Source organism: Oncorhynchus gorbuscha, unplaced genomic scaffold (genome assembly GCF_021184085.1).
Source record: "Oncorhynchus gorbuscha isolate QuinsamMale2020 ecotype Even-year unplaced genomic scaffold, OgorEven_v1.0 Un_scaffold_6:::fragment_8:::debris, whole genome shotgun sequence".
NCBI lineage: Eukaryota > Metazoa > Chordata > Actinopteri > Salmoniformes > Salmonidae > Oncorhynchus > Oncorhynchus gorbuscha.
The window spans coordinates 258809-278975 of NW_025745437.1; the positions used below are offsets into that span (position 1 = coordinate 258809).

The following is a 20167-nucleotide window of genomic DNA, read 5'->3' on the forward strand; positions in this document are numbered from 1 at the left end:
AGCAAGCAGTTTACTTTGGACACGCTATACAGTGTATTCTCAAATGCATATCTTCGCTTCTGGGCCTGAGTAGCAAGCAGTTTACTTTGGACACCCTATACAGTGTATTCTCAAATGCATATCTTCGCTTCTGGGCCTGAGTAGCAAGCAGTTTACTTTGGACACCCTATACAGTGTATTCTCAAATGCATATCTTCGCTTCTGGGCCTGAGTAGCAAGCAGTTTACTTTGGACACCCTATACAGTGTATTCTCAAATGCATATCTTCGCTTCTGGGCCTGAGTAGCAAGCAGTTTACTTTGGACACCCTATACAGTGTATTCTCAAATGCATATCTTCGCTTCTGGGCCTGAGTAGCAAGCAGTTTACTTTGGACACCCTATACAGTGTATTCTCAAATGCATATCTTCGCTTCTGGGCCTGAGTAGAAGCAGTTTACTTTGGACACCCTATACAGTGTATTCTCAAATGCATATCTTCGCTTCTGGGCCTGAGTAGCAAGCAGTTTACTTTGGACACCCTATACAGTGTATTCTCAAATGCATATCTTCGCTTCTGGGCCTGAGTAGCAAGCAGTTTACTTTGGACACCCTATACAGTGTATTCTCAAATGCATATCTTCGCTTCTGGGCCTGAGTAGCAAGCAGTTTACTTTGGACACCCTATACAGTGTATTCTCAAATGCATATCTTCGCTTCTGGGCCTGAGTAGCAAGCAGTTTACTTTGGACACCCTATACAGTGTATTCTCAAATGCATATCTTCGCTTCTGGGCCTGAGTAGCAAGCAGTTTACTTTGGACACCCTATACAGTGTATTCTCAAATGCATATCTTCGCTTCTGGGCCTGAGTAGCAAGCAGTTTACTTTGGACACGCTATATAGTGTATTCTCAAAGTTCACAAACCCATCGCTGGTGTAATAACGTAGATTTATAGGGGTTATATATAATCTGGTGTAAAAACAGATTTATAAGGGATATATATATAATGGTAATAACTAAAGGTCAAGATTACAATGGCTTTGGATTGGTCAGGACACGTTCCAAAACACCAAGGGGACATATAATAAAATAATATAAAATAAAAACCATTTAGCAGACGCTTTTATCCAAAGCGACTTACAGTCATGTGTGCATACATTCTACGTATGGGTGGTCCCGGGGATCGAACCCACTACCCTGGCGTTACAAGCGCCATGCTCTACCAAACTGAGCTACAGAAGGACCACGGACATCCAATACTGAGAGATTTATTTTAGAAGCCTGTTTCGATGCTTTCCATCAGGTGGATTCGTGATCAAAACACCTCGGCATTGTGACTCCTGCCCCTCTTTCTACATCACATAGATACGATTCAGTTTAGATACAGATTCTTTGCTCCACGTGAAAACACACATTGTTATAATACTTCCTGCTCTGTGAGGGACTTTACTCTGGGTGCCGTCGTTCCTGGTCTGTAGAAATAATATTGCATCAGCATAAGTGGTGAGAGTATGCCTGTGTGTGGGGGAGTGTATTTGGCCCTGACAAAAACTAGTGAAAGCAATTATCTAGACACCCCACAAGACATGCTACCTTCACAGTATCTTCACAGTCCCCAAGTCCAGAACAGACTATGGGAGGCACAGTACTACATAGAGCCATGACTAAATGGAACTCTATTCCACAGTACTACATAGAGCCATGACTACATGGAACTCTATTCCACAGTACTACATAGAGCCATGACTACATGGAACTCTATTCCACAGTACTACATAGAGCCATGACTACATGGAACTCTATTCCACAGTACTACATAGAGCCATGACTACATGGAACTCTATTCCACAGTACTACATAGAGCCATGACTACATGTAACTCTATTCCACAGTACTACATAGAGCCATGACCACATGGAACTCTATTCCACAGTACTACATAGAGCCATGACTACATGGAACTCTATTGCACAGTACTACATAGAGCCATAACTACATGGAACTCTATTCCACAGTACTACATAGAGCCATGACTACATGGAACTCTATTCCACAGTACTACATAGAGCCATGACTACATGGAACTCTATTCCACAGTACTACATAGAGCCATGACTACATGGAACTCTATTCCACAGTACTACATAGAGCCATGACTACATGGAACTCTAAGTCCAGAACAGACTATGGGAGGCACACAGAAACTACATAAAGACATGACTACATGGAACTCTATTCCACAGTACTACATAAAGACATGACATTTACATTTACATTTAAGTCATTTAGCAGACGCTCTTATCCAGAGCGACTTACAAATTGGCCACATGGAACTCTATTCCACATCAGGTAACTGATGCAGCAGTAGAATCAGATAAAAAAATATGCCTTATTGTACAGTGGGGGGTGTGAAGAGACACAAACACACACACAGGCACAGACACATGCAATACAAACACACACACAGGCACAGACACATGCAATACAAACACACACACAGGCACAGACACATGCAATACAAACACACTATAACATACATCCAACTACCTACCTCATCCCTATACTGTTTTTATCTCTCGCCTTGACCTTAGAGAGCTGTTTAGTTCTCTATTTGGTTAGGTCAGGGTGTGATGTGGGGTGGGCGTTCTATGTTCTTTATTTCTATGTTTCTTTATGTCTACGTTTTGGCCGGGTCTGGTTCCCAATCAGGGACAGTTGTCTATCGTTGTCTCTGATTGGGAATCATACTTAGGCAGCCCTTTTTTTTCTCCACTTGTGATTGTGGGTAGTTGACTTTTGTTAGTGGCGCTAGAGCCCTGTAAGCTTCACTTCCTTTGTTGTTTTGTTGGCGCCTTTTTAAATAAAAAGAAAATTGTACGCTCACCACACTACACTTTGGTCTACTTCTTTGGGAGGGAGGTAGGGAGGGAGGGAGGGAGGTGACACGATATCCAGCTTCTACAATGTTGACAGAATAAATAAAACAGGATTACTGGAAACATCTAATCCCTAAAACCTGCTGACTAATAAACCGGTGTCAAATAAAGTTCAATTGAAGAAAGAAAAGTAATTTCAACCATTTTGAATAATTAATTTTTGTTTGAAATTGCTCTATTTATTTTTCCTTTATTTAACTAGGCAAATCAGTTAAGAACAAATTCTTATTTTCAATGACGGCCTAGGAACAGTGGATTAACTGCCTGTTCAGGGGCAGAACAACAGATTTGTACCTTGTCAGCTCGGGGGTTTGAACTTGCAACCTTCCAGTTACTAGTCCAACGCTCTAACCACTAGGCTACCCTGCCGCCTCTACACTCTAACCGCTAGGCTACCCTGCCGCCTCTACACTCTAACCACTAGGCTACCCTGTCACCACTACACTCTAACTACTAGGCTACCCTGCCGCCTCTACACTCTAACCACTAGGCTACCTGCCACCTCTACACTCTAACCACTAGGCTACCCTGCCGCTTCTATACTCTAACCACTAGGCTACCTGCCTCCTCTACACTCTAACCACTAGGCTACCCTGCCTCCTCTACACTCTAACCACTAGGCTACCCTGCCTCCTCTACACTCTAACCACTAGGCTACCTGCCTCCTCTACACTCTAACCACTAGGCTACCCTGCCACCTCTACACTCTAACCACTAGGCTACCCTGCCTCCTCTACACTCTAACCACTAGGCTACCCTGCCACCTCTACACTCTAACCACTAGGCTACCCTGCCACCTCTACACTCTAACCACTAGGCTACCTGCCTCCTCTACACTCTAACCACTAGGCTACCCTGCCACCTCTACACTCTAACCACTAGGCTACCCTGCCTCCTCTACACTCTAACCACTAGGCTACCCTGCCACCTCTACACTCTAACCACTAGGCTACCCTGCCACCTCTACACTCTAACCACTAGGCTACCTGCCTCCTCTACACTCTAACCACTAGGCTACCTGCCGCCTCTACACTCTAACCACTAGGCTACCCTGCCGCTCTAGAATCTAATTATCAATATAAATCAAACTAAACCTACAATACTATGATTTCCTTGAAAGTAGAAGACTCAAAACGCCATATCCTGAAAGGGCAAGACACAGCGCAGACTCATTGACTTTCAGCACAATATGAGGCGGTTGTAGGATATTAGATATTCTCCACAGCAACTTACTGGGACCGATTCCCACGAGGGACTGGAACACGATGTTTAACCAGCAACACACTGAATATAGCACCAATATGGAAAGTCTGTATCAATTGACTGTATTATTTTTCTAAATAAAATTTAGAGACAGAAATGTGACTGAGGACAGTAGGAAAGTGTCCAGACTGTTTGTTGATTGAACATGTTAGCTAGGTGTGAATGAAAACAATAATGAAAACAATAAGAAGCCTATCGAAACCTGGCGGGTCATCACCAGCAGGACAATCATTCTGGTGGTGCGCTAAACGACGGCTGACAAAAACCCTTTAGCAGCCATCAATGTTCACGTCACCAAAATGAAGTATTCTATAGTTTATCACAGTATATATTCTATAGTATATCACAGTATATATTCTATAGTTTATCACAGTATATATTCTATAGTTTATCACAGTATATATTCTATAGTTTATCACAGTATATATTCTATAGTTTATCACAGTATATATTCTATAGTTTATCACAGTATATATTCTATAGTATATCACAGTATATATTCTATAGTTTATTACAGTATATATTCTATAGTTTATCACAGTATATATTCTATAGTATATCACAGTATATATTCTATAGTATATCACAGTATATATTCTATAGTTTATCACAGTATATATTCTATAGTTTATCACAGTATATATTCTATAGTCTATCACAGTATATATTCTATAGTTTATCACAGTATATATTCTATAGTTTATCACAGTATATATTATATAGTTTATCACAGTATATATTCTATAGTTTATCACAGTATATATTCTATAGTATATCACAGTATATATTCTATAGTATATCACAGTATATATTCTATAGTTTATCACAGTATATATTCTATAGTTTATCACAGTATATATTCTATAGTTTATCACAGTATATATTCTATAGTTTATCACAGTATATATTCTATAGTATATCACAGTATATATTCTATAGTTTATCACAGTATATATTCTATAGTATATCACAGTATATATTCTATAGTATATCACAGTATATATTCTATAGTATATCACAGTATATATTCTATAGTATATCACAGTATATATTCTATAGTATATCACAGTATATATTCTATAGTTTATTACAGTATATATTCTATAGTATATCACAGTATATATTCTATAGTATATCACAGTGTATATATTCTATAGTATATCACAGTATATATTCTATAGTATATCACAGTATATATTCTATAGTATATCACAGTGTATATATTCTATAGTATATCACAGTGTATATATTCTATAGTATATCACAGTGTATATATTCTATAGTATATCACAGTATATATTCTATAGTTTATCACAGTATATATTCTATAGTATATCACAGTATATATTCTATAGTATATCACAGTATATATTCTATAGTTTATCACAGTATATATTCTATAGTTTATCACAGTATATATTCTATAGTTTATCACAGTATATATTATATAGTTTATCACAGTATATATTCTATAGTTTATCACAGTATATATTCTATAGTATATCACAGTATATATTCTATAGTATATCACAGTATATATTCTATAGTTTATCACAGTATATATTCTATAGTTTATCACAGTATATATTCTATAGTTTATCACAGTATATATTCTATAGTTTATCACAGTATATATTCTATAGTTTATCACAGTATATATTCTATAGTTTATCACAGTATATATTCTATAGTATATCACAGTATATATTCTATAGTATATCACAGTATATATTCTATAGTATATCACAGTATATATTCTATAGTATATCACAGTATATATTCTATAGTATATCACAGTATATATTCTATAGTTTATTACAGTATATATTCTATAGTATATCACAGTATATATTCTATAGTATATCACAGTGTATATATTCTATAGTATATCACAGTATATATTCTATAGTATATCATAGTATATATTCTATAGTATATCACAGTATATATTCTATAGTATATCACAGTATATATTCTATAGTATATCACAGTATATATTCTATAGTATATCACAGTATATATTCTATAGTATATCACAGTATATATTCTATAGTATATCACAGTATATATTCTATAGTATATCACAGTGTATATATTCTATAGTATATCACAGTATATATTCTATAGTATATCACAGTGTATATATTCTATAGTATATCACAGTGTATATATTCTATAGTATATCACAGTGTATATATTCTATAGTATATCACAGTATATATTCTATAGTTTATCACAGTATATATTCTATAGTTTATCACAGTATATATTCTATAGTTTATCACAGTATATATTATATAGTTTATCACAGTATATATATTCTATAGTTTATCACAGTATATATTCTATAGTTTATCAAATTATATATTCTATAGTTCATCACAGTATATATTCTACAGTATATCACAGTATATATTCTATAGTTTATCACAGTATATATTCTATTGTATATCACAGTATATATTCTATAGTTTAGGTAGTTGGTAATAGTTTAGGTAATAGGTAGTCCTATTGCCAACCATCATCAGTTGATCCAGTAAATAATTCCTGAACGACAGTCGAGTGATTAAAAGAAGCCACTTCCTGCTTTTATTTACAGCAGGTTCCAGTAAGAAATAATCAAGGTAATGAGTTAGTGTTTTCATATGTTTCTGTGCTTCGGGATTGGACACCAAGTCCACTGCGCGCAAATGTGTAGGCTATTGCGCAACACCCGCCGGTATTGTGTGAATATCCTAACGATCCCGGTAACAGATTGGCTGTAAGTGTAACGCTTTTCTTGTGTCGAAGAAAAGGCTTTTCTTGTGTCGAAGGAAACGCTTTTCTTGTGTCGAAGGAGCGGAGGACCAAAATGCAGCGTGGTTTCTATTCATGGTTCTTTATTAAAGACTCTTCGCATGAACAAACTAACAAAACAAGAAATGTTGAAAACCCAAAACAGCCCTATCTGGTGCAAACACAGAGACAGGAACAATCACCCACAAAACCCAACACCAAACAGGCTACCTAAATATGGTTCCCAATCAGAGGCAATGACTAACACCTGCCTCTGATTGAGAACCATATCAGGCCAAACATAGAAATAGACAAACAGGACATGTAACATAGAATGCCCACTCAGATCACACCCTGACCAAACAAAACATAGAAATACATTGTCTCTAAATTCACAATGGTTACATTTCTACAGGTCAGACTTTTAAAAAATTGTAAATGTCCAAATGTCGGCCTTTTACCAGATTCACGTTTTTCCTCCTGAACTGTTTAATTTGAATTGTTTATAACAATTCAGTACGATGTCGTCGATAGAATATTTAGCCCACAATGATTTTATTTGATTTTAGACCAAATTAAAGAACAACTATGTATGTTTTCATGAAAAGCATCAAATAGACACAACCTTTTTTCACATTCTTTAATTAAAAAAAAAACGCTAACAGAAACAGGCTACAACTCGCTTCCCAGTTTCCACCCTCCCCCCATGTTGGCCTACAAGGAAACTCAATGTTTCTCGATGATGTTGAGAAGCGCGGGGGTCCGTATGCAAACATACACGTAGGTGAGAGGTGAAGAGAGGAGTCAGGTTCATTTAAAACTAAATGTCTTTAATTAATTAACAGAATTTATGTGTGTAATTGAGGTGTAGTAATCTCTACAGAATATATTGAGGTGTAGTAATCTCTACAGAATATATTGAGGTGTAGTAATCTCTACAGAATATATTGAGGTGTAGTAATCTCTACAGAATATATTGAGGTGTAGTAATCTCTACAGAATATATTGAGGTCTAGTAATCTCTACAGAATATATTGAGGTGTAGTAATCTCTACAGAATATATTGAGGTGTAGTCATCTCTACAGAATATATTGAGGTGTAGTCATCTCTACAGAATATATTGAGGTGTAGTAATCTCTACAGAATATATTGAGGTGTAGTAATCTCTACAGAATATATTGAGGTGTAGTCATCTCTACAGAATATATTGAGGTGTAGTCATCTCTACAGAATATATTGAGGTGTAGTAATCTCTACAGAATATATTGAGGTGTAGTCATCTCTACAGAATATATTGAGGTGTAGTAATCTCTACAGAATATATTGAGGTGTAGTAATCTCTACAGAATATATTGAGGTGTAGTAATCTCTACAGAATATATTGAGGTGTAGTCATCTCTACAGAATATATTGAGGTGTAGTCATCTCTACAGAATATATAGAGGTCTAGTAATCTCTACAGAATATATTGAGGTGTAGTCATCTCTACAGAATATATTGAGGTGTAGTAATCTCTACAGAATATATTGAGGTGTAGTAATCTCTACAGAATATATTGAGGTGTAGTAATCTCTACAGAATATATTGAGGTGTAGTAATCTCTACAGAATATATTGAGGTGTAGTCATCTCTACAGAATATATTGAGGTGTAGTAATCTCTACAGAATATATTGAGGTGTAGTCATCTCTACAGAATATATTGAGGTGTAGTCATCTCTACAGAATATATTGAGGTGTAGTCATCTCTACAGAATATATTGAGGTGTAGTAATCTCTACAGAATATATTGAGGTGTAGTAATCTCTACAGAATATATTGAGGTGTAGTAATCTCTACAGAATATATTGAGGTGTAGTAATCTCTACAGAATATATTGAGGTGTAGTAATCTCTACAGAATATATTGAGGTGTAGTCATCTCTACAGAATATATTGAGGTGTAGTAATCTCTACAGAATATATTGAGGTGTAGTAATCTCTACAGAATATATTGAGGTGTAGTAATCTCTACAGAATATATTGAGGTGTAGTAATCTCTACAGAATATATTGAGGTGTAGTAATCTCTACAGAATATATTGAGGTGTAGTAATCTCTACAGAATATATTGAGGTGTAGTAATCTCTACAGAATATATTATAGAATATATTGAGGTGTAGTAATCTCTACAGAATATATTGAGGTGTAGTAATCTCTCAGAATATATTGAGGTGTAGAATACAGAATATATTGAGGTGTAGTAATCTCTACAGAATATATTGAGGTGTAGTAATCTCTACAGAATATATTGAGGTGTAGTAATCTCTACAGAATATATTGAGGTGTAGTAATCTCTACAGAATATATTGAGGTGTAGTAATCTCTACAGAATATATTGAGGTGTAGTAATCTCTACAGAATATATTGAGGTGTAGTAATCTCTACAGAATATATTGAGGTGTAGTAATCTCTACAGAATATATTGAGGTGTAGTAATCTCTACAGAATATATTGAGGTGTAGTAATCTCTACAGAATATATTGAGGTGTAGTAATCTCTACAGAATATATTGAGGTGTAGTAATCTCTACAGAATATATTGAGGTGTAGTAATCTCTACAGAATATATTGAGGTGTAGTAATCTCTACAGAATATATTGAGGTGTAGTAATCTCTACAGAATATATTGAGGTGTAGTAATCTCTACAGAATATATTGAGGTGTAGTCATCTCTACAGAATATATTGAGGTGTAGTCATCTCTACAGAATATATTGAGGTGTAGTAATCTCTACAGACAGAATATATTGAGGTGTAGTAATCTCTACAGAATATATTGAGGTGTAGTAATCTCTACAGAATATATTGAGGTGTAGTAATCTCTACAGAATATATTGAGGTGTAGTAATCTCTACAGAATATATTGAGGTGTAGTAATCTCTACAGAATATATTGAGGTGTAGTCATCTCTACAGAATATATTGAGGTGTAGTAATCTCTACAGAATATATTGAGGTGTAGTAATCTCTACAGAATATATTGAGGTGTAGTAATCTCTACAGAATATATTGAGGTGTAGTAATCTCTACAGAATATATTGAGGGTGTACAGAATATATTGTAATCTCTACAGAATATATTGAGGTGTAGTAATCTCTACAGAATATATTGAGGTGTAGTAATCTCTACAGAATATATTGAGGTGTAGTAATCTCTACAGAATATATTGAGGTGTAGTAATCTCTACAGAATATATTGAGGTGTAGTAATCTTACAGAATATATTGAGGTGTAGAATACAGAATATTGAGGTGTAGTAATCTCTACAGAATATATTGAGGTGTAGTAATCTCTACAGAATATATTGAGGTGTAGTAATCTCTACAGAATATATTTGAGGTGTAGTAATCTCTACAGAATATATTGAGGTGTAGTAATCTCTACAGAATATATTGAGGTGTAGTAATCTCTACAGAATATATTGAGGTGTAGTAATCTCTACAGAATATATTGAGGTGTAGTAATCTCTACAGAATATATTGAGGTGTAGTAATCTCTACAGAATATATTGAGGTGTAGTAATCTCTACAGAATATATTGAGGTGTAGTAATCTCTACAGAATATATTGAGGTGTAGTAATCTCTACAGAATATATTGAGGTGTAGTAATCTCTACAGAATATATTGAGGTGTAGTAATCTCTACAGAATATATTGAGGTGTAGTACAGAATATATTGAGGTGTAGTCATCTCTACAGAATATATTGAGGTGTAGTCATCTCTACAGAATATTGAGGTGTAGTAATCTCTACAGAATATATTGAGGTGTAGTAATCTCTACAGAATCAATTGAGGTGTAGTAATCTCTACAGAATCAATTGAGGTGTAGTAATCTCTACAGAATATATTGAGGTGTAGTAATCTCTACAGAATATATTGAGGTGTAGTAATCTCTACAGAATATATTGAGGTGTAGTAATCTCTACAGAATATATTGAGGTGTAGTAATCTCTACAGAATATATTGAGGTGTAGTAATCTCTACAGAATATATTGAGGTGTAGTAATCTCTACAGAATATATTGAGGTGTAGTAATCTCAGAATATACAGAATATATTGAGGTGTAGTAATCTCTACAGAATATATTGAGGTGTAGTCATCTCTACAGAATATATTGAGGTGTAGTAATCTCTACAGAATATATTGAGGTGTAGTCATCTCTACAGAATATATTGAGGTGTAGTCATCTCTACAGAATATATTGAGGTGTAGTCATCTCTACAGAATATATTGAGGTGTAGTCATCTCTACAGAATATATTGAGGTGTAGTAATCTCTACAGAATATATTGAGGTGTAGTAATCTCTACAGAATATATTGAGGTGTAGTAATCTCTACAGAATATATTGAGGTGTAGTCATCTCTACAGAATATATTGAGGTGTAGTAATCTCTACAGAATATATTGAGGTGTAGTAATCTCTACAGAATATATTGAGGTGTAGTAATCTCTACAGAATATATTGAGGTGTAGTAATCTCTACAGAATATATTGAGGTGTAGTCATCTCTACAGAATATATTGAGGTGTAGTAATCTCTACAGAATATATTGAGGTGTAGTAATCTCTACAGAATATATTGAGGTGTAGTAATCTCTACAGAATATATTGAGGTGTAGTAATCTCTACAGAATCTAATGAGGTGTAGTCATCTCTACAGAATATATTGAGGTGTAGTAATCTCTACAGAATATATTGAGGTGTAGTAATCTCTACAGAATATATTGAGGTGTAGTAATCTCTACAGAATATATTGAGGTGTAGTCATCTCTACAGAATATATTGAGGTGTAGTCATCTCTACAGAATATATTGAGGTGTAGTAATCTCTACAGAATATATTGAGGTGTAGTAATCTCTACAGAATCAATTGAGGTGTAGTAATCTCTACAGAATCAATTGAGGTGTAGTAATCTCTACAGAATCAATTGAGGTGTAGTAATCTCTACAGAATATATTGAGGTGTAGTAATCTCTACAGAATATATTGAGGTGTAGTAATCTCTACAGAATATATTGAGGTGTAGTAATCTCTACAGAATATATTGAGGTGTAGTAATCTCTACAGAATATATTGAGGTGTAGTAATCTCTACAGAATATATTGAGGTGTAGTAATCTCTACAGAATATATTGAGGTGTAGTAATCTCTACAGAATATATTGAGGTGTAGTAATCTCTACAGAATATATTGAGGTGTAGTAATCTCTACAGAATATATTGAGGTGTAGTCATCTCTACAGAATATATTGAGGTGTAGTCATCTCTACAGAATATATTGAGGTGTAGTCATCTCTACAGAATATATTGAGGTGTAGTCATCTCTACAGAATATATTGAGGTGTAGTAATCTCTACAGAATATATTGAGGTGTAGTAATCTCTACAGAATATATTGAGGTGTAGTAATCTCTACAGAATATATTGAGGTGTAGTCATCTCTACAGAATATATTGAGGTGTAGTCATCTCTACAGAATATATTGAGGTGTAGTCATCTCTACAGAATATATTGAGGTGTAGTAATCTCTACAGAATATATTGAGGTGTAGTAATCTCTACAGAATATATTGAGGTGTAGTAATCTCTACAGAATATATTGAGGTGTAGTAATCTCTACAGAATATATTGAGGTGTAGTAATCTCTACAGAATATATTGAGGTGTAGTAATCTCTACAGAATATATTGAGGTGTAGTCATCTCTACAGAATATATTGAGGTGTAGTAATCTCTACAGAATATATTGAGGTGTAGTAATCTCTACAGAATATATTGAGGTGTAGTAATCTCTACAGAATATATTGAGGTGTAGTAATCTCTACAGAATATATTGAGGTGTAGTAATCTCTACAGAATATATTGAGGTGTAGTCATCTCTACAGAATATATTGAGGTGTAGTAATCTCTACAGAATATATTGAGGTGTAGTAATCTCTACAGAATATATTGAGGTGTAGTAATCTCTACAGAATATATTGAGGTGTAGTAATCTCTACAGAATATATTGAGGTGTAGTAATCTCTACAGAATATATTGAGGTGTAGTAATCTCTACAGAATATATTGAGGTGTAGTAATCTCTACAGAATATATTGAGGTGTAGTAATCTCTACAGAATATATTGAGGTGTAGTAATCTCTACAGAATATATTGAGGTGTAGTCATCTCTACAGAATATATTGAGGTGTAGTAATCTCTACAGAATATATTGAGGTGTAGTAATCTCTACAGAATATATTGAGGTGTAGTAATCTCTACAGAATATATTGAGGTGTAGTAATCTCTACAGAATCTAATGAGGTGTAGTCATCTCTACAGAATATATTGAGGTGTAGTAATCTCTACAGAATATATTGAGGTGTAGTCATCTCTACAGAATATATTGAGGTGTAGTCATCTCTACAGAATATATTGAGGTGTAGTCATCTCTACAGAATATATTGAGGTGTAGTAATCTCTACAGAATATATTGAGGTGTAGTAATCTCTACAGAATATATTGAGGTGTAGTAATCTCTACAGAATCTATTGAGGTGTAGTAATCTCTACAGAATATATTGAGGTGTAGTAATCTCTACAGAATCAATTGAGGTGTAGTAATCTCTACAGAATATATTGAGGTGTAGTAATCTCTACAGAATCTATTGAGGTGTAGTCATCTCTACAGAATATATTGAGGTGTAGTAATCTCTACAGAATATATTGAGGTGTAGTCATCTCTACAGAATATATTGAGGTGTAGTAATCTCTACAGAATATATTGAGGTGTAGTAATCTCTACAGAATATATTGAGGTGTAGTAATCTCTACAGAATATATTGAGGTGTAGTAATCTCTACAGAATCAATTGAGGTGTAGTAATCTCTACAGAATATATTGAGAAGTAGTAATCTCTACAGAATATATTGAGGTGTAGTAATCTCTACAGAATATATTGAGGTGTAGTAATCTCTACAGAATCTAATGAGGTGTAGTAATCTCTACAGAATATATTGAGGTGTAGTCATCTCTACAGAATATATTGAGGTGTAGTCATCTCTACAGAATATATTGAGGTGTAGTCATCTCTACAGAATATATTGAGGTGTAGTCATCTCTACAGAATATATTGAGGTGTAGTCATCTCTACAGAATATATTGAGGTGTAGTCATCTCTACAGAATATATTGAGGTGTAGTCATCTCTACAGAATATATTGAGGTGTAGTAATCTCTACAGAATATATTGAGGTGTAGTAATCTCTACAGAATATATTGAGGTGTAGTAATCTCTACAGAATCAATTGAGGTGTAGTAATCTCTACAGAATCAATTGAGGTGTAGTAATCTCTACAGAATATATTGAGGTGTAGTAATCTCTACAGAATATATTGAGGTGTAGTAATCTCTACAGAATATATTGAGGTGTAGTAATCTCTACAGAATATATTGAGGTGTAGTAATCTCTACAGAATATATTGAGGTGTAGTAATCTCTACAGAATATATTGAGGTGTAGTAATCTCTACAGAATATATTGAGGTGTAGTAATCTCTACAGAATATATTGAGGTGTAGTAATCTCTACAGAATATATTGAGGTGTAGTAATCTCTACAGAATATATTGAGGTGTAGTCATCTCTACAGAATATATTGAGGTGTAGTAATCTCTACAGAATATATTGAGGTGTAGTCATCTCTACAGAATATATTGAGGTGTAGTCATCTCTACAGAATATATTGAGGTGTAGTCATCTCTACAGAATATATTGAGGTGTAGTCATCTCTACAGAATATATTGAGGTGTAGTAATCTCTACAGAATATATTGAGGTGTAGTAATCTCTACAGAATATATTGAGGTGTAGTAATCTCTACAGAATCTATTGAGGTGTAGTAATCTCTACAGAATATATTGAGGTGTAGTAATCTCTACAGAATCAATTGAGGTGTAGTAATCTCTACAGAATATATTGAGGTGTAGTAATCTCTACAGAATCTATTGAGGTGTAGTCATCTCTACAGAATATATTGAGGTGTAGTAATCTCTACAGAATATATTGAGGTGTAGTCATCTCTACAGAATATATTGAGGTGTAGTAATCTCTACAGAATATATTGAGGTGTAGTAATCTCTACAGAATATATTGAGGTGTAGTAATCTCTACAGAATATATTGAGGTGTAGTAATCTCTACAGAATCAATTGAGGTGTAGTAATCTCTACAGAATATATTGAGAAGTAGTAATCTCTACAGAATATATTGAGGTGTAGTAATCTCTACAGAATATATTGAGGTGTAGTAATCTCTACAGAATCTAATGAGGTGTAGTAATCTCTACAGAATATATTGAGGTGTAGTCATCTCTACAGAATATATTGAGGTGTAGTCATCTCTACAGAATATATTGAGGTGTAGTCATCTCTACAGAATATATTGAGGTGTAGTCATCTCTACAGAATATATTGAGGTGTAGTCATCTCTACAGAATATATTGAGGTGTAGTCATCTCTACAGAATATATTGAGGTGTAGTCATCTCTACAGAATATATTGAGGTGTAGTCATCTCTACAGAATATATTGAGGTGTAGTCATCTCTACAGAATATATTGAGGTGTAGTAATCTCTACAGAATATATTGAGGTGTAGTCATCTCTACAGAATATATTGAGGTGTAGTCATCTCTACAGAATATATTGAGGTGTAGTCATCTCTACAGAATATATTGAGGTGTAGTCATCTCTACAGAATATATTGAGGTGTAGTCATCTCTACAGAATATATTGAGGTGTAGTCATCTCTACAGAATATATTGAGGTGTAGTCATCTCTACAGAATATATTGAGGTGTAGTCATCTCTACAGAATATATTGAGGTGTAGTCATCTCTACAGAATATATTGAGGTGTAGTCATCTCTACAGAATATATTGAGGTGTAGTCATCTCTACAGAATATATTGAGGTGTAGTAATCTCTACAGAATATATTGAGGTGTAGTAATCTCTACAGAATCTAATGAGGTGTAGTAATCTCTACAGAATCTAATGAGGTGTAGTAATCTCTACAGAATATATTGAGGTGTAGTAATCTCTACAGAATCTAATGAGGTGTAGTAATCTCTACAGAATCTAATGAGGTTTAGTAATCTCTACAGAATATATTGAGGTGTAGTAATCTCTACAGAATATATTGAGGTATAGTAATCTCTACAGAATATATTGAGGTGTAGTAATCTCTACAGAATATATTGAGGTGTAGTAATCTCTACAGAATATATTGAAGTATAGTAATCTCTACAGAATATATTGAGGTGTAGTAATCTCTACAGAATATATTGAGGTGTAGTAATCTCTACAGAATATATTGAGGTGTAGTAATCTCTACAGAATCAATTGAGGTGTAGTAATCTCTACAGAATATATTGAAGTATAGTAATCTCTACAGAATATATTGAGGTGTAGTAATCTCTACAGAATATATTGAGGTGTAGTAATCTCTACAGAATATATTGAGGTGTAGTAATCTCTACAGAATCAATTGAGGTGTAGTAATCTCTACAGAATATATTGAGGTGTAGTAATCTCTACAGAATATATTGAGGTGTAGTAATCTCTACAGAATATATTGAGGTGTAGTCATCTCTACAGAATATATTGAGGTGTAGTCATCTCTACAGAATATATTGAGGTGTAGTAATCTCTACAGAATCAATTGAGGTGTAGTAATCTCTATTCTAGAAGCTATCATCTATTAGTGTATAGTCAGGCTGTCCCTCTTACTTGTAGGGGTCGTTGGGGTCGTGTGGGTCGCAGGCCTCAGCGTGTCCGTTACACACACAGCGTCCTCCGATACTGATGTCCTTGATACTGTAGTAATACTGCAGGGAGACAGGCACAGCACAAAGACATTAAGTTGACAAGTGATTGCACAATATACATGTATCTGCATGTTTTTATGTAAAGTGCTTTTCTACCACCTGCTCCCCAACCCGCTGACCCCTTCTCTACCTCCTTCCCCCTACCCTCTCTCCCCTCTGCCCAGTAGTACCCACCCTGTGTGTGATGGTTGGATCACGGAGGGCCTTGCCTATCAGGTGCCCCAGGAGGGTGTTGGTCCTGTACCCTAACCCAGTACCCTAACCACAAACCTAACCCAGTACCCTAACCACAAACCTAACCCAGTACCCTAACCACAAACCTAACCCAGTACCCTAACCCAGTATCCTAATCCACTACACAGTACCCTAACCCAGTACCCTGACCACAAACCTAACCCAGTACCCTAACCCATTATCCTAATCCACTACACAGTATCCTAACCACAAACCTAACCCAGTATCCTAACCCAGTACCCTAACCACAAACCTAACCCAGTACCCTAACCACAAACCTAATCCAGTATCCCAACCACAAACCTAACCCAGTACCCTAACCCAGTATCCTAACCCAGTATCCTGACCCAGTATCCTAACTCAGTACCCTAAACCAGTATCCTAACCCACTACCATGTATCCTAACACAGTACCCTAACCCAGTACCCTAACCCAGTATCCTAATCCACTACACAGTACCCTAACCCAGTATCCTACCCCAGTATCCTAAATCAGTATCCTAATCCACTACACAGTATCATAACCCAGTACCCTAACCCAGTATCCTAACCCAGTATCCTAACCCACTACCCAGTACCATGTATCCTAACCCAGTATCTTAACCCAGTACCCTAAGCCAGTATCCTACCCCAGTATCCTAACCCAGTATCCTAACCCAGTACCCTAACCCACTACCATGTATCCTATCCCAGTACCCAGTACCCTAACCCACTAACCACTACCATGTATCCTAACCCAGTATTCTAAACCACTACCATGTATCCTAACCCAGTATTCTAAACCACTACCATGTATCCTAACCCAGTATTCTAATCCACTACCCAGTATCCTAACCCAGTACCCTAACCCACTACCATGTATCCTATCCCAGTACCCTAACCCACTAACCACTACCATGTATCCTAACCCAGTACCCACTACCATGTATCCTATCCCAGTATTCTAATCCACTACCATGTATCCTAACCCAGTACCCACTACCATGTACCCTAACCCAGTACCCTAACCCAGTACCCACTACCATGTATCCTATCCCAGTATTCTAATCCACTACCATGTATCCTATCCCAGTACCCACTACCATGTACCCTAACCCAGTACCCTAACCCACTACCCACTACCATGTGTCCTATCCCAGTACCCTAACCCACTACCCACTACCATGTATCCTATCCCAGTACCCACTACCATGTAACCTAACCCAGTACCCTAACCCACTACCATGTGTCCTATCCCAGTACCCACTACCATGTATCCTAACCCAGTACCCACTACCATGTATCCTAGCCCAGTACCCACTACCATGTATCCTAGCCCAGTACCCACTACCATGTATCCTAGCCCAGTACCCACTACCATGTATCCTAACCCACTATTCTATTCCACTACCATATATCCTAACCCAGTACCCACTACCATGTGTCCTAACCCAGTACCCTAACCCACTACCATGTGTCCTAGCCCAGTACCCTAACCCAGTACCCACTACCATGTGTCCTAACCAGTACCCATCAGTACCCTAACCCAGTACCCACTACCGTGTGTCCTAACCAGTACCCATCAGTACCCACTACCATGTATCCTATCCCAGTACCCTAACCCAGTACCCACTACCATGTATCCTAACCCAGTACCCACTACCATGTATCCTAACCCAGTACCCACTACCATGTATCCTAACCCAGTATCCACTACCATGTATCCTAACCCAGTACCCACTACCATGTGTCCTAACCCAGTACCCACTACCATGTATCCTAACCCAGTACCCACTACCATGTATCCTAACCCAGTATTCTAATCCACTACCATGTATCCTAACCCAGTACCCTAACCCAGTACCCACTACCATGTATCCTAACCCAGTATTCTAATCCACTACCATGTACCCTAACCCAGTACCCTAACTCAGTACCCACTACCATGTATCCTAACCCAGTACCCACTACCATGTATCCTAACCCAGTACCCACTACCATGTATCCTAACCCAGTACCCTAACCCACCACTATGTGTCCTAACCCAGTACCCACCCTGCGTGTGACGGTGGGGTCGCGGAGGGCCTTGCCCATCAGGTGTCCCAGGAGGGTGTTGGTTCTGAGGAAACGGAGACGGATGTTGGTGGCCTTGGTGAAATCCCTCAGGACTGGAGAGTAGGAGAAGTTCATAGCCCCGGGACGCCCGTTCACTAGAGACACCACCACCTGGGAGAGAGGGACGATGTCACACACACACACAGACACTGTCTCACACACACACACACACACACACACACACACACACACACACACACACACACACACACACACACACACACACACACACACACACACACACACACACACACACACACACACACACCACTGTACCTCTCCATTCTCCAGGGGTACGATGCGGGAGTATTCAGTGGTACAGATGACGTCGTTGTCAGAGTTGATCCGTTCGATGGTTCGCTGTCCGAAGCGCTCAATGCAGTCTCTCTTAGAAGCTGTTAAACAACACATATTAACACAATGCAGTCTCTCTTAGAAGCTGTTAAACAACACATCACATATAATCACATATTAACACACATAAACACACATAAACTACACATACACACATAAACACACATAAATACACATAAATACACATAAATACACATAAACTACACATACACACACATACATACACATAAATACACATAAACTACACACACACACATAAATACACATAAACTACACATACACACATAAACACACATACATACACATACACACATAAATACACATAAACTACACATACACACATAAATACACATAAACTACACATAAATACACATAAACTACACATACACACATAAATACACATAAACTACACATAAACTACACATACACACATAAACACACATAAACTACACATACATACATACACACATAAATACACATACACACACATAAACACACATAAATACACATAAACACACATAAATACACATAAACACACATAAATACACATAAATACACAAACACACAAACTACACAACAACACACATAAATACACATACACACAAACACACGTAAATACACATAAATACACAACCACACATAAAATAC

The 20167-nt window shown here is 36.2% G+C and overlaps 1 protein-coding gene across 1 annotated transcript in view; it reads right to left on the bottom strand.

Moving 5' to 3' along the window:
• The window catches only part of LOC124019008 (laminin subunit alpha-5-like), a 189856-nt gene that overhangs the window by 155327 nt on the left and 14362 nt on the right, over positions 1-20167 (bottom strand). The window contains 3 exon segments of the mRNA XM_046334352.1: positions 16741-16838; positions 19106-19276; positions 19442-19560. Of these exon segments, the coding sequence (XP_046190308.1) occupies positions 16741-16838; positions 19106-19276; positions 19442-19560 (388 nt within the window).